The sequence below is a fragment of the Passer domesticus genome, chromosome 17, assembly GCF_036417665.1.
Source record: "Passer domesticus isolate bPasDom1 chromosome 17, bPasDom1.hap1, whole genome shotgun sequence".
Taxonomy (NCBI): domain Eukaryota; kingdom Metazoa; phylum Chordata; class Aves; order Passeriformes; family Passeridae; genus Passer; species Passer domesticus.
In genome coordinates, this window is record NC_087490.1 from 11,182,682 (window position 1) to 11,197,468 (window position 14,787).

General features: G+C 49.8%; 2 protein-coding genes across 13 annotated transcripts in view; one reads left to right on the forward strand and one right to left on the reverse strand.

The window, feature by feature from the left end:
• The window catches only part of KDM2B (lysine demethylase 2B), a 110,980-nt gene extending 109,573 nt beyond the window's left edge, over positions 1-1,407 (forward strand). For all 9 annotated transcript variants that reach the window (XM_064392504.1, XM_064392501.1, XM_064392502.1 and 6 more), the window contains one exon: positions 148-1,407. In XM_064392504.1, coding sequence (XP_064248574.1) covers positions 148-329 — 182 coding nt within the window. In that variant the 3' untranslated portion in view covers positions 330-1,407. The remainder of the gene's footprint in view (positions 1-147) is intronic.
• Positions 1,408-1,598: 191 nt separating this feature from the next.
• On the reverse strand, positions 1,599-14,654 carry RNF34 (ring finger protein 34). Of its 4 annotated transcripts, XM_064392520.1 has the most exons (7): positions 14,505-14,654; positions 13,722-13,798; positions 6,892-7,110; positions 5,200-5,589; positions 4,820-4,873; positions 4,410-4,611; positions 1,599-3,362 (listed from the first exon to the last, which is right to left on the reverse strand). In XM_064392520.1, exons 2-7 carry the CDS (start codon positions 13,731-13,733, stop codon positions 3,175-3,177), a joined length of 1,065 nt encoding a protein of 354 aa, XP_064248590.1. In that variant the 5' UTR covers positions 13,734-13,798; positions 14,505-14,654; the 3' UTR covers positions 1,599-3,174. The 4 variants fall into 4 exon arrangements, with proteins under 4 accessions (XP_064248590.1, XP_064248591.1, XP_064248593.1 ...); XM_064392521.1 differs by lacking the exons at positions 13,722-13,798; positions 14,505-14,654 and adding an exon at positions 9,996-10,087; XM_064392523.1 differs by lacking the exons at positions 13,722-13,798; positions 14,505-14,654 and adding an exon at positions 9,643-9,897.
• Positions 14,655-14,787: the final 133 nt, after the last annotated feature.

A 14,787-nucleotide genomic window follows, 5' to 3' on the forward strand; every position in this document is an offset into this window, starting at 1 on the left:
CTTGGTCCCATGGGTTACACAACAGCTGGGGGCTGGGCACGGGCGATGGAGCAGGCAGGGATTCCTCTGCTGGGGATGGAGCTGGTGGGGATTCCTCGTGCTGGAGGAGAAAATCAGTGCTGAATTGCTCCCCTCTGCTCTCCCCAGACTGCAATAAGGTCACTGACCAGTGCCTGTCTTACTTCAAACGTTGTGGGAACATCTGCCAGATCGACCTGAGGTACTGCAAGCAGGTGACGAAAGAGGGCTGTGAGCAGTTCATAGCAGAGATGTCCGTGAGCGTCCAGTTCGGGCAGGTGGAAGAAAAACTTCTGCAAAAACTGAGTTAGTTAAAGGACTCGTGTAAATACTGGGGCAAGGGGGGGAAGGGACTAAGAACACGTAGGGATTTTATTTTCAATTGGGAACTTGGAATATCAGAAAATGCCGTGATTGGATTTTACAACTCTTGTTGAGGAGAGAACAACGTGAAACTACCCATGTTAAGAATTTCAACTTGTGCCACTAATTCAGTCCACCTGGGATGACCTGCACTGGCTCTTATGCAAATTCATAAGGCGACTGTTACTGATGATAATTGTTCACACCCTGGAAGAAGACTGAGCTCCAAGAAATACTGTTATTTAAAATACCACAGCATGTGCTTGGTAGTGTAAATTTGATTTCTGCTTTTCATTTCTTAAAACAAGAAAAAAAAAAAGTTGGTGTCATTTAAGTGGACCACGCACTGCATTTCTGCCTTCTTAACACGTTTTGTTTTGTTACATCTTACATTATGCAGAACTATTTTTGTACAAAAATTGTTTAAAAATTATTTATGCAATGTTTGAATGCATTACCAGTGTTTCGGTTTTGATTGCCAATTTTTATCTTTACTTATGGTAGGCGAGAACTTAACCTATACTTCGTAGGCAGTATCTATCTACAAACGTGCCCAGGTCAGGAAAAGTAGGTTCATACTTTCAACTTAAAGCATGTTTTAATGGAAGTTTATATCCTGCTTTGTATACTTCAGAAGTGACATAAGCATGTTGTGGAAATAAGGTGTAAATTATAGTTGAAGTAAAACACTTTTATCTGTATAGAAATCACCTTTTTCTCAAAATTTTAAAAAAATTCCAATTTCAGCTTTTGCACATAGGAGGGTTTCACTCTGTAGCATGAGCTCTTGTACTCAATATAAAATTAATTTATACAGTGAGTCCAGCAGTAGAATAAATGGTCAAACGTAGTCTCTCTTTCTTTGAAGTGTGAGTTGAGTTCTCATTTAAGGTTTATAACATGGTTATTTCCTGATTGTAAAATTCTGCATTCATAAGTGCCATTGTTGTACGGTGTTGTTTTCGTAGACCTTCCTGATGCAGTTTTACCTTTGTTGAATTTGTATAAACAATTGTACAAAAACAGGCGCTGGCTCTGCGCGTTTCTGTGGGGGCCGGGGGCGGCTGCAGGAGCTCTGCCCAGGGCTCTGAGCCTTTTCCAGGGCATTGTTACAGCCAGGGCTCTGCCCAGGTCAGCTCCAGGATCACTGACAGCTTGAGAACATCAGAACTGGAGCCAAGTAACCGCCAGGGCTGGCTAAGAAAAGAGACAGAGGCTGAGAGAGCCCATCACCCATCTTTATTGAGTTCCAGTGGCTAATGAGCAGCATGGAAATAACACCGAGGGCACGTCTGTCTTCATTAGCCTCCCCTCTGGACAGACTCCAGGAATTAAGTACCTTTAAAAAGTTACTTCTAAAAAATAAAGCCATTGAGAGGTTTGCTCCCTTCTGAAAAATACCCAGTAGAGCTTGGAGCTGTGTTTTGTGTGAGGAGGAGCTGCTTTCTCTCTTCCAAGCCAGCCTAAGTATTCACAAAAATAAGAGCAGGTGCCAGAGCAGCACAGGTCCAGTTCTCAGGTCCTGCACCCTCAGCCAAGCACAGCCTTGGCTCTTTGCTGCCACATGGGAACTCAAACAAGAAACTTTTTTAACCAACTCTGCTTAAAGAATAACTGAACACACATGGTCCTTCCTCACCTTTTTTACAGTGAGCTTCACCAATCCCACTCGTGGCCATGCTTGGTCACAGGCGTCCTGTTCTCACCCCAGCACAGGCTCCTCTTGCTGCTCCCTTCCCCAGGTCATTGCTCACAGACTCCTACAGGGACCCTCACAATTCCTGCTCCAAGAGGAGCTGGACCCCAGCTCCTGGCACCAAGCTCAGCCTGACCCTGGGCCAAGGGCTGGCAGCAATACAGGCCCTCAGCAGCCCCTGGGAAGCTGGTCTGGGGGACTTGAGCAGGAGATTTGAAACAAAAACTGTCCCTGCTCTGCCTCCCCCTCCCAGTTAAGGTTAGTAAGCTGTACATTCCACGTTAGCAGCAAGGAGCTGGTGCCCCTGGTCAGGATTCACAGTAACATCAGGCTGTCGGCACATGGAGTACAATCAGCACAGGTTAATAGTTACAGCTGGCATGAGCGGATTAAGGACCACGCTAACATGGTTTACTATGTAACCCTTCTTAAAAAAATAGTTTATTCCTAAACTAGAAACCACTTAGTAACTGGTTTTTGGAGCCCACCAGGCAGAGCCCAGTGCGGCCCCTGAGCCCTGCAGAGTGATGGAGTGTCTTGTACACTGACAGAGAACAGCCAGGACAGCACACGTGTCATGACAGACATTCAGAGGGAGCAATCAGCATGAAGCACGATTGCTTAAGGGCTTCTGTGCACGAACAGTTCATGGCAGTGCTTCCTAAGCTGTGCCGACAGCAGCACGGCTGTCGGAACAGATACATTCTATCATTAGGGAAAAGCTGAATAATCAACTGATATATTCATTGCTTCTAATGCACTAGAGAACACCACAGGCTAACAGGCTCAAGCAGAGGTGTTTGCTGACCACTTGCCGAGTGCTGAATGCGTAAGGACAGGTGAGATTCTTCAGAAGAGAGCAAGAACTGCTGTAAACAGTTTGACTCCAACAATCTGTGGGGCTGTAAGGTCAGTGGGGCAGCACCTGGGCCTGCCCAGCCCTGCGCTGCAGGAGCTGCTTGAAAAACCTTTCACCAACTTGTACATCTTGCTGTTGAAAAGGCTGAATTGAACCGGAACAAGAACGCTGCCGTGTGCCCCAGGGCCCAGCACTCCCGCCCACGGGAGCCCTGCCCGGGGCACGGGGCAGGGCCGCGTTAGGATTTGAAGACGTGCACGGCGCGCACCACGTACTGCCGGCAGATGGGGCACTCGCTCATCCTCTTGCCGCACTTGGTGCAGGTGACCATGTGGCCGCACTCCAGCAGCACGCAGTCGATCACGGCGTCCATGCAGATCCGGCACAGGCTGTCGTCGTCCTCGTTCAGCTGCATCCTCTCCCCCTCTGCAAACCAACAGAGAGGGAGGTCAGGCTCTGGGCCCTGCAGAGCCAGGGCAGTGCCGGCCCAGCCACGCTTCATCCCCTCACATGAACTTTTTTAACCCCCAGCTCTGAATTAATCTACATTCCTCCAAAAATAAGCAAAGAAATCAGAACTAGAAAGCCCCTCAAGTGAACATCCAATATTTGGCTTCATTCTTTAAACTCAAGAAGCTGTTTTCAATTCAGAATGTAATGACTGTGAAATAACATGCTGGATTAAAATTCAGAGCATGTTGGTTTTCCATATCAGAGCTCACTGTGTGGCAGAATACTTTCCTCAGAAGATTAAACACAACAATAATACAGCAGACTAAGAAGGAGAAGACTTAAGTAGGCCATAAAGGTGGCAGAGGTGAACAAAACCTGTCAAGTTTCATTGCATACAGTCACCTTCCCCATCAATTCCATCATATCATGGGGAAAAAAATAAACCTTAAGTTTTTTTCCCAAGTTTTGTGTAAGCAAGAATTGGTCTGAGGACAAATTACACAAGTGAAAGACTCCAAGTGCTGTGTGGAGCAGAGGGCAGAACAGCAGCCACTGAGCTGCAGCCACAGAACAACCTTATGAAAAAGGGGACTGAGACCAAAGAACTTGGACTTTTGTCACAGTAGATTTTAATTCTGCAGTAACAGACCTACAGTGCCCTGATCTGCACAGCTACAGAGCAGCTCTGGCTAATGCCCTGTGAAGCCCAGCAAAGCACAGGGAGGTGCCAAGTTCCAGTTCTCAGTTGTGCAATTTTACCTTCACTGTGAAAGCTGAGCTCTCCAAGCTTTGGAAGAAAGTCTCAAAAAAACAGCACCATCCTGGAAAGCTTTGTTTAATCACTGCAGCCATGTTCAGGTACTGCAGGGGCACCCTGCATTGCTAAAACACATTTTCCAGGTGTTCCAGCAGAGCAGACAGAGGTCAGATACCAAATTCTTCCACTGGCAGAACCAAACCAGAAACTGGAAACCAGAAACTCAGTAGCCTTAAGAAAGCAGAAACAAAGAATAAACCTACGTGTCTTGTGGTTCTCCTCGCTCTCTCTGTACAGTCTGCTCACTTTTTCCACAAGTTCCCATTTCTCACAGCATCCTGAGTAGTTGACAAAGTTGCAGGCCAGGATTTCCTTCAGCTGCCGAACACTCAACCCTTCGATGTCCTCCAGGCTGGAGATGTCAGACAGGGAGGCCCTGGCTCTCTTCCTGGCCAGCCCCGGGGTCTGAAACACATCAGCTGTGCTGTTAACTGCCCTGCTTACTTCAGAGCACGTCAGGCTGCAGCAGCTTGGCTAAAGTTTAATTCAGCCATTCATGGCTAGACAGCAAACTCTGGAAGAACCAGAGCATGAGGCCAAATGTTGGCAGAGATATAAAACATTTTATGGTGTCACATAAATCTACCAAAACGCTGCTCTTTGGATATCTCACCTGCTCTTCTGCGCTTTCTTCTTCTTCATTATTTACAGATGATTCAGTTTGTCCCTGTGTACAAAACGAAACTCATCAGGATAAAAACCCATGTTATTCCCTTATAAAACACTTTCCTTCCTTCCAAGGTGATCTCAGGTGACAATGAAATGACATTTTGAAGTTCCAATTGCTACTAATTATCCCAGGTTTAAGTCACTTCTGACATGAACCAGGAATCTTTGCTAATTATCTCCAGCTTTCAGGTGCAGGGTACAAAAGGCATTTTTCCTGCCCCTCCAAACTGTATCAATTGGTGTTTTATTTTAAATTGATACATAAGTATTAAAAATATATAAAATAAAGCAATGCCATTGCACAAATCATGTTAACCACTGTACCCGTGAAGGTGTTGCACTCCCTGTGCTTCCCCTTCTGCTGGCAAGCTCTCCTGGGTTAGACATGGACACAGAGGTGGAGAAGGGGTGGGTGAAGAAGGCCGAGCCCTGGGACCGCGCCGAGCGCAGGCTGCCAGCGTCCGTGTCCTGCCGTGTCCCCAGGCCGTGGTGGCACAGCACCAGCTCCACCAGGTCTTCCTTCTCCCTGCAGGTGTCCGTGGGGATGTTCCTGAGGATCAGGTACTGGCGCAGATCCTTCACTTTCAGTCTCATTAGCTGAGGCCGCTGGAAGGCCGTTTCTTGCAGCAAGTGGCAAGTGGAACATCTTCTGAGATTCTCTTGTAGGACTGAACAAAGTGAGCAAAAATCCTTTTTGCAGTCACAACACACGTGCTGAGGGGAAAGGAGGGAACCATTCAGCTCTGGCTCACAGGAAACAAATGCAGGTCCTGCTCTCTGCCTCTCCAGGCTACAGAATTTACTATCAGCTCTTCCACTGTCAGTTGTGACAGACATAATTTTTAAGATTTAAATACAGACAACTGCCCTGTCAGTTCTGCAAGTGTTCCAAGGCAGTCCCTTGCTCTTTTGGCACTACTGAAGCTGATTTGAGGTTTCAGTGAAAAATATTATGAATAATCTAATAAAGTATTCAAGTTGCAGTTTAGACAACAAACAAAGCTAAAACCAACTTAAAATACTTCTGAATATACTGTCACTGCTCCCTTCATGTGTGTAAAACAACAGTAAAACCCCAGACTTTAGAGAACCTGTTGCTTCCCCAACTGACAGCAAGAAGTAAAGTAGGCTTCACATGTGATGAATCACATGGGAGGGAAATACTCCCAAAAGCCCAGATGTCACTGCTGAAGAGAGCTTTGTTCAAAGGACTCACAATACACAAAAGCTGGGATAGACAAGACTGCCAGCTTCCAGCTGCTGTGAACAAACCCAAACTCCTCGAGGTTTTCAGGATTATAGTAAACTGATATTGCCTTCAGAAATGTCCCCGCACAACATTCAACAAAGCCTTGCCATGTGAGCAGGACACAAAGGGAAAACAACACACAAACAGAGGGAAGAGGCTTCATCTGGAAGAGCTGCAGAGGATTAGGTCACTGAGGGGGCAAAATAACAATCCTGGACAGTTGTGATACACAGAAATAATAAAATATCAATAATCTCAGTTTTATTTATCTGCATTAACCCACCAAGCTGCCTCCCAAAGAAGGAAGAGGCTGTTGGAGCACAACAGCCTTGAGCAGAACTAAAGCTGGTCAGGAAACAACCAGAACTGCATGAGAACTTCCAGACAAACTCTAATACTGTATTGTGAGGTTTTAACTTTTCCATCACCCAATTTGTTCACTCCAGTACTCAACCACTGTTTGGAGCCATCTTCAAAACCAGATTTGCTTTACTGTTCAAGATTCTGAAGCTAACAGATGTATCTTACAAATCAGAGCCCATGAATTCCCAGGCCAGCCCAGATCCAATGTCACTGACTAATGAACACCAGAGTTACTAACTTCTAATCCTGGTTGAGAGTCATTTCTTGTGACCTCAGAATAAGGCACTTCCTCCTTCACCGAGGCCTGCATCTGCCTCAGGTTCCTGAGAAAAACACTCATCTCCCAGTATGGCACAGATGAGTTCAGAGGGGCAAAAATCCAGTGCAATAGGAAATATACTCACTTTTTTCCTGAAAACTGAGAAGGAAAGTCCACAGGCTTTGCAGACGATGTTGGTGCTGGCTGCAGCAGGAGCTGGATATGCTGAGAAGCCTGTGCTTGGTGTAAACCTGAAGGGGCCAGCACCTCCCCCAAAGCCAGCCTGCTGGCCACGCACTGCTCCCGTGCCCATGACTTCATTCAGCAGCCCGCAGCAGGAAGCCCACATGGAAGTAGCTCCCGCCTGAAAACATCACAGAGCAAAGGCAGATCAGGATCTGAAGGGCACATCAGATGGGCCCTGCTGCTGAGCAGCTGCTTCACTGCATCTGTCCCCATCCCAGGAGCACACGGTGCCAGCTCCCGGGGTCCAGCACGCTCGGGGCTGTGCCAGGGCAGCTCTGCTCCAGCTGAAATCCACAGTGGGAAATGAAATCCTCGAGAGGCCAAAGCAGGCACAGGCAGCTCACACCCACAGCTCCTCTTCTGGAGAATTCCCCCCAGAGAGAGTGAGGAGCCTGGGGAGTGATGCAACAGCAGAGCCAGGAAGGAGTGGCTGAGAGCCCAGGGCAGGTGAGGGGCAAACCCTCAGGGACAGGCAGGAGCAGCAACTGCTCGTGAGTGATGCACAACTGCCCCTGCAGGAGCTGCTGCACAGCTCACCCAGCTCTGCATGACTCACAGCAAAACTCTCTCTGAAATAACACTCCTGGCTTTCAAACTTGAAACCCAACCTTCGGCAGAAGATAATTACAGTCTGGTTTCACTGAGAAGGAAACATTTTTCAAGATCTCCCTGAACCTCATTTTGTTGCCTTACAGAATGTCTAACAAAAGTTAAAATAAATCTAAATAAACTTATGTTTTAATACTGATTGTATTTCAGTTTTGAGTCACATAATCTTAAAACAGTGGAAATTCTGAACACATAAAGTGCTACTTCTTATCCCTGGAAGCCTTAGGCACTTGATTCTCTATCAAAAGCTCATATTCTACTTCAAGGTGGAATTTGGACTCCAAGTTAGGCAGGTCACAAGTTTAATCACTGTCAGGTGGCTCCCTGAGACCTGCTAGAAAAAACACCAGGGGCAAACAGAATCACAACAGGCTCTCCCTGAAAGGAAACTGAGGGGTACAACTTCCTTTACATACAATTGTTTTTTCATACTTTAACAGCTGTTCTCTTTTTCAAATAATTGCTTTTGAGCCTTTTAAACCTTGCTGTAAAACCCCAGCCAACCAGAACACACACTTCAGCTCTGTAACGTGGTGCTTTAATTCCTGGTGTAACTACACTCATTTCTGCACATTTGCTCTGAACTGAACACAGTCCTCTTACACTTGTGGGAACTTAACACCAGAATAACTGGGGATGGGCAGAACATCTCCTTTCAAACCACAGAAGTAAGAACAGGAGCTTCAGTTACAACATCAAATACACATTCTAATTAAATCCTCTCATCTACTAAATCCACTCATCATTAGGGGTATTTCAACTGCAGAATTCATCCTGGTGAAGCAAGACCCCTCCGTGCCCTGGGCACCCAGGAGATGTTCCTCAGCTTCCCCAGGGGATGAGCTCCAGAGCCCTCCCCGAGCTCCAGGCAGCTCCCACAGCTCACTCCAGCCTGGAGCTGCCAGCCCAGACTCCAGCCAAAGCTTCTTTTATAGTTCTCCATTGTAAGCACTGTGGAAATGCATTAATACTAATTTTCCCTGGACAAAACATAATTATCCTGGTTGATTAGGCAAGAGGAATTAACTTTCCAGAAATACATCCTGAAAACCAATGACAGCTCAGCAGAGCTCTGAGCTTCAAAACTCAGAACTTCTGAAAAATACCTCCCCTCATCATAAGGGAAAGCTGTAACAGAACCATTCCTCTCGTGCATCACCTCTTCTTCAAAACCGAGGAGCTAATTATGTATCTAAAATATTTCAAAGCAGCCACATAAATAACAGAATAAAATAATTAACCAAAAGGATCTGTCAAAATTCCACCTCCATTTTACACAGCTATGGCCTGCTCAGGGGGTCACAGCAGCAGCAGCACACAATGACTCAAAGGACAGGAGACATTTGACACCACAACCCTGGCCTGAGAGTTTAACACCTGCTTCTTGGACTTATTCTATTCCAGAGCCTGTAACAACTGTTCAGACATCACTGTCAACACCAAACATGTATATTTTTAGGAACTTTTCCCTGCCCATTTTGGACACGGTGAAGTTGTTGGTATCAAACAGAAAATCTCTTTATCTTGCTGCCAACCACTCACTCCAGGTGAAAGGCAGGGCTACGTGGGCATTCATTTTCTCCTCAGCCCACGTCACCTGTGGATTCCTTCTGTGCCCTCAGGTCATTAACTGATAATTGCATTACAGCGTCTAGACTCTCCACACTGCTCTGTAAAATGGCACCGTGCTGAAAAGCACCAACACAACACACAAATTAAACACGCTAAGACAAAAAATCCCGCCTCTGAGAATTGATCAAAACATTCCCAATTTCTGCACAGAGCCATCAGTCTCCACTTCCATCGGTATCGTCCCTCTCCGTACCTCATGTGCATCTCACAGGAGCCAAATCCTGCGTTCCAACTTCTCTGCTGCCGTTTTTGGCTTTAAGGGTGTTTAGTTACCTGACGAGGATTTCACCTGCTGCTCCTGCCACACCTGTGCAACCCGGGTGTGCTGCCCAAGCTGCAGAACGACAGGAGAGCGGCGGGAGGGATTTATTTTTAATCGTTTCCACTGACACTTCCTCTTCACACCCACCTTTGGACCGAGCAGTTCTTTTCCGGGACGGCCCAACAGCCCCGGGGGAGCGACCGGGCTCCGGGAGCCGCCGCTGCCCCTGGCAGGCCGGGCCGGGCCCTGCCCGGAGGCTGACTCAGCGGGGTCCCCGCTCGGCGCTGCCGGCCCCGGCGCCCCTCACGGCGGGGCGGGACGGCGGCCGCGGCCTGAGGTGAGCCGGGACGGGCGGCCCGGCCCGGCCACCCCGCCGGGCTCCGGGCCCCGTCACCCTCCCTGCTTCTCCCCCTCCTTTTTCCTTCTCTCCCTGCCTGCTGGCAGAGGCAGAGGCGCTGTCCCGGCCGGCTGCGCCCCTCACGGCCGCGGGCCCCCCTCACCTTCATGGCCGCTCCCGCCGCTCCCGCGCCGCCCCCGCCCCGCGCGACCCCGCCGGGCCGCCGCTCGGAGGGCGGGCCCTGCCGCCGCGCCGCGCGCCATTGGCTGCCGCGCCGCCGCGCCGCGCGCCTATTGGCTGCTGCGCCCCGACGGCGAGCGGGACTGACCAATGGGAGAAGAGGACACGGCGGGGCCGAGGGGGCGCGGAATGGCCCGAGCGGGGCCGGGACACGCGGGGACACCGAGGGGCACTGAGGGGACACCGAGGGGACACTGAGGGGACACCGAGGGGCACTGAGGGTGGCACTGAGGGGGGGGGCACTGATGGGACAGCGAGGGGGGCACTGAGGGGACACCGAGGGGCACTGAGGGTGGCACTGAGGGGCACTGAGGGGCACTGAGGGGACACTGAGGGGACAGCGAGGGGGGCACTGAGGGGACACCGAGGGGCACTGAGGGTGGCACTGAGGGGCACTGAGGGGACACTGATGGGACAGCGAGGGGCACCGAGGGGGGCAGCGCTGGTGTCGCTGATGGGACCCCGAGGGTGGCACTGAGGGTGGCACTATGGGACCCCGAGGGTGGCACTATGGTGGCTCCGAGGCGCTGTGCCCCGCGCTGTGAGCTGCCCTCGCCCCTCGGACGGGAGCTGTCGGCTCTGGAGCTGCGGGACTGAGGGGCTCAGCCATCCGTGCCAGCATTCCCAGGCTGCCAGGGCATGGTGCCCGGCTCTGGGTGGTGCCCAGGGCCAGCATGGAGAGGAATGGCCATAAATGAAAACACAAATGAAGTTCCAGCTCAACACGAGGAAGGGCTGCTTTCCAAGGAGGGTGGCAGAGCACTGGGTTCTCCCTCTGTGGAGCCCTCCAGTGCCACCCCTGCCATGGCAGGGCCACCCTCCTCTGTCCCAGGGGCAGCCACAGCTCCTCAGGACCCCCTGTGCCACCGAGGAGTAAAGCACTTCCCTCAGCACCGAACCCAAATCCAGCCTCTTCCAGTTTTATTCCACCAAACCCTTTGGTGAGGACCACTAAACACAAGAAAAGATTTATTATTTAAAAATTCTAGTGAGCTCCTAGATGCCATTATTATTTTCTCTAGGCTGTGAGTGGAATATATATAAACAAACAAACATAAATAAATAAATAATCAGAGATTGCAAGAACTGAAAGCTTTTTACCAGAAGATTGCATTAAAGAAAACCCAGCAGTACAAACCCCACCAAGGCTTCAGGAAAGCTTTATGTAAGAGCACAAAGGGCCAAGAACCAGGGCTTTGCCAAAAAGAGGAACAGACAAAAGTGGCTGAAAATAAACACAAGGCACAAATCAAATGTGCCCCTACAAAGGGTGGGATGCAATCTGCTAATTTGTGCAGGAAGGATCTATTTTTGGAGCACATGAGATACAAGAAGTGGGTAAAAAATAATAAAAAAAAAAAAAAGGTGTGTAATTGCCATGTGAATGGCACAGTCCTGGCAGCTTCAGGAGTAAGAGCAGATAGTGCACACAGCCCAACTTCTGGATTTGCACTGACACCACACTGCAATTCAAAATCAGGTCACCTTTTTTCAGAAATGCTTATGCTCCTTGACAAGCTTTAGATATGCTCTGAACTCATACACATGACTTAATTTAAAAAACTTCATTTTTTCCCCAATAATAGCTTGCCATTTTAGTCAAAGTGACAAGAAAAAATAGAAAAGCCTTGTGAATAAAACGTGGAGCTTGCAATGGCACATTCCTCACATTTCTCATGCAAGGGACTGCTTTAAGACACCTTAAAATATCAGTACAGTTTGGTTTTTAAGTTCTCTGTCATCTAAACTCTGTCAACTCAGTGTCACCCTTGAAGTACCAAGTTACACACATATTTTTGTAAATAATATTCCATTAAAATACAAGAACTCCCCATGCAGTCGCTGTGATGGGGTAAAAGCTGTCCCAAACCAAGCACAACCCAACATTTCCCCTTTTTCTCTGTTCAGGATTTGCTAACAAGAGAATCCTCCCAAACACAGATGTTTTAGGGAGCAACGTGGGCCTGACAGAGCTGAGATCTGGTGACAGTGCTGGCAGCTGCACTCGCCACTCCTGCCTTAATTTGGGCAGATCTGGATGAATCATGTCCTCACCATGTGATTGGAGATGATTTTCACCAGGCTGTAACCAGCTGAGCTTTCCAAGGAGGCTCCTGAGCTGTGCCAGAGACTCCGTGGGTGAAGAGGAGCATTTCAAGAGGCTCTATTAATAAAAGCCTTGCCCTCGCTGAGCCTGCAGGGCTGTGCCAAAGCAGCATTAAAAGATTTAAATCTATTACTGAGAGATGCCCCATTTCCTTCTGCCACCAAACAACGAGTGACAACGACTCTCTGCAGCTCTGTGATCCCCCAGGGTTTTACACAGAGCCAGAGGGAGGGAAGGGATTCTTCCCAGGAATATTCATTTGGTTTTAATTTAACAGCCTGCAAAATTTGATTGTAAAGTTAAAAAAGGCAAATTGAATCGCTGGGCTTTATCTGGGGATTCCAGGCTGGATATGAATGGCTGTGGGAAGGATCAGGGGATCACAGAATTGGAATGGTTCGGGTTGGAAGGGACCCTAAAGATCATAATCCCCTGCCATGGCAGGGACACCTTCCCCTCTCCAGATCACTCCAAGCCCTGTCCAGCCTGACCTTGGGCACTGCCAGGGATCCAGGGGCAGCCACAGCTGCTCTGGGCACCCTGTGCCAGGGCCTCCCTCACAGGGGGGAATTTCTTCCCAAAATCCCATCCAACCCTGCCCTGTGCCAGTGGGATCCACTCCCTGTGTCCTGTCCCTCCAGGCCCCTGTGAACAGTCTCTCTCCATCTTGTCAGCCCCTTCAGGCACTGAAAAGCCACACTGAGGTCACCCCAAAACTCGTCCAGGCTGCACAGCCCCAGTTCCCTGAGCCTCTGCTCACAGGATGCTCCATGCCCAGATCATCCTGCTGCCCCTCTGCCCTCGCTGCTGGGCACAGCCAGTTGCAGGTGAGGCTTTCTCAGCTGGGTTACCTAATCTTGGATTTAATCAACCAAAGCCAGCTCTCACTGCCTGTTCCAGGCTGAGAGCTGATTTAAACATCCTTTAAAGTGTATCCCAAATGTTCTCTGCCCCACGCACTGAGGAGTGCAGCAGAGCTCACTCTGTGCCTCCAGAGCCTTGCACAGGAACATCAGCAGCAGATGTTTGCCATTTCCTCCTCCCTCCCAGCCCCTGCACAGCCAGGCCTTTATCTCACCCCCTCCCCTCCCTGCCCTGCCACGCCACCAGCTCCCTGTTCCACCCAGGCTTTATTTTCAGGAAATGTCAGCAAACTGACCTTTAAAACAGAATAGCTGCTGTCAGTGCCTGGGCTCTGTGCTCAGGCACAGCTCAGTGAGTTCATTGAGGGCGAGGAAACGATCATTAATTATGCCAGCAGCAGCAGCACGCTGCAATGTTCACTTTCTTAAATGTAAATGTATCCTAGAAAATTACCCCCCGCTTGATTTGCCTCCTCCTCCTCCTCTCAGCACCCCCAGGCATGAATCAGGAGCAGCACAGTGGAAATCCCCAGGGACATGCAGATGTATAATAATATTGAGTTTTGTTTTGCTCTCACTCACAAAAATGAGAACTATTATAATAATTGGAGTATTTTCTTGGGGAGTATGATGCCTTAATGAAGCACTTTAACAAGTTATTGAGAAAATAAAAACTTACACGTGGAAACATCTTTATGGCATCACAATTAACTTGCAGGAAATCCAGAGGGGAGTGAATTCACTCTGTGGTGTTCTCTGTAACATGGAAATGCTCGTGTCAGAGCACAGAGAAAATGCATTAGATAGGTGGGTTCATCTAAATTTTACTGTATAAAAGATTAAAATTTTTACCCTTCGAGCTGCTTGACTTGTGGAAACCTCCACCCTGCAGCCTGTGCAGAATAAACATCTCCTTTTTAAACCAGACTCTGTTTAGAGAGCTCCCAAAATCAGTAACCCCACCAAGGCCGTGGTCACCTGTACCTCACCTGGTACAAGTGTGGCCATCTCCATTAATCACAGGATCATTAAAGTTGGGGAACAGTTCCAAAATCAAGTCCAACCTGTGACCAATCACCAAACCTCATTGCCATGAGCCATGCCTATTTGTTTTTTGGACATTTCCGGGCATGATGACTCCACCACTCCCCTGGTCAGCCCTTGCAATGCCTCACCACTCTTTCATGAGGCAATCTGTGCTGATGCCAGCCCAGCCCCTGCCCTGCCCAGCCTGAGGCCGTTCCCTCTGCTCCTGTCCCTGTTCCTGGAGCACAGCCCGACCCCCGGCTGTCCCCTCCTGGCAGGAGCTGTGCAGAGCCAAGGGGCCCCTGAGCCTCCTTCTCTCCAGGCTGAGCCCCTTCCCAGCTCCCTGAGCCCCTCCTGGTGCTCCAGCCCCGCTCCCTGCCCCGGGCTCGCTCCAGCCCCTCAGGGTCTTGCTCGGCGTGAGGGGCCCAGAACTGACCCCAGGCCTTGCGGTGCCTCAGCAGTGCCAGCACAGAGAGATCTCTGTTCCCTGATGTAGCAGATAAGGGCTGAGGGCCCAGGCGCAGCCCATCCCCTCGCTGTCGGCAGCCTCGGCCCGGCTGCAATGCAGGGCAGCGCGGGGGAGCAGCGCCGCCACAGCGCGGACCCTTCTCTGCCCGGAACGTCTCTCTCGCGCCCGGCCCGTCGTGACGGCCCCGCCGTAGCGGCGCACACCCACTCCTCTGATTGGCTGCGGCGCGGCGCGCGCGCCGGCGGCGGCG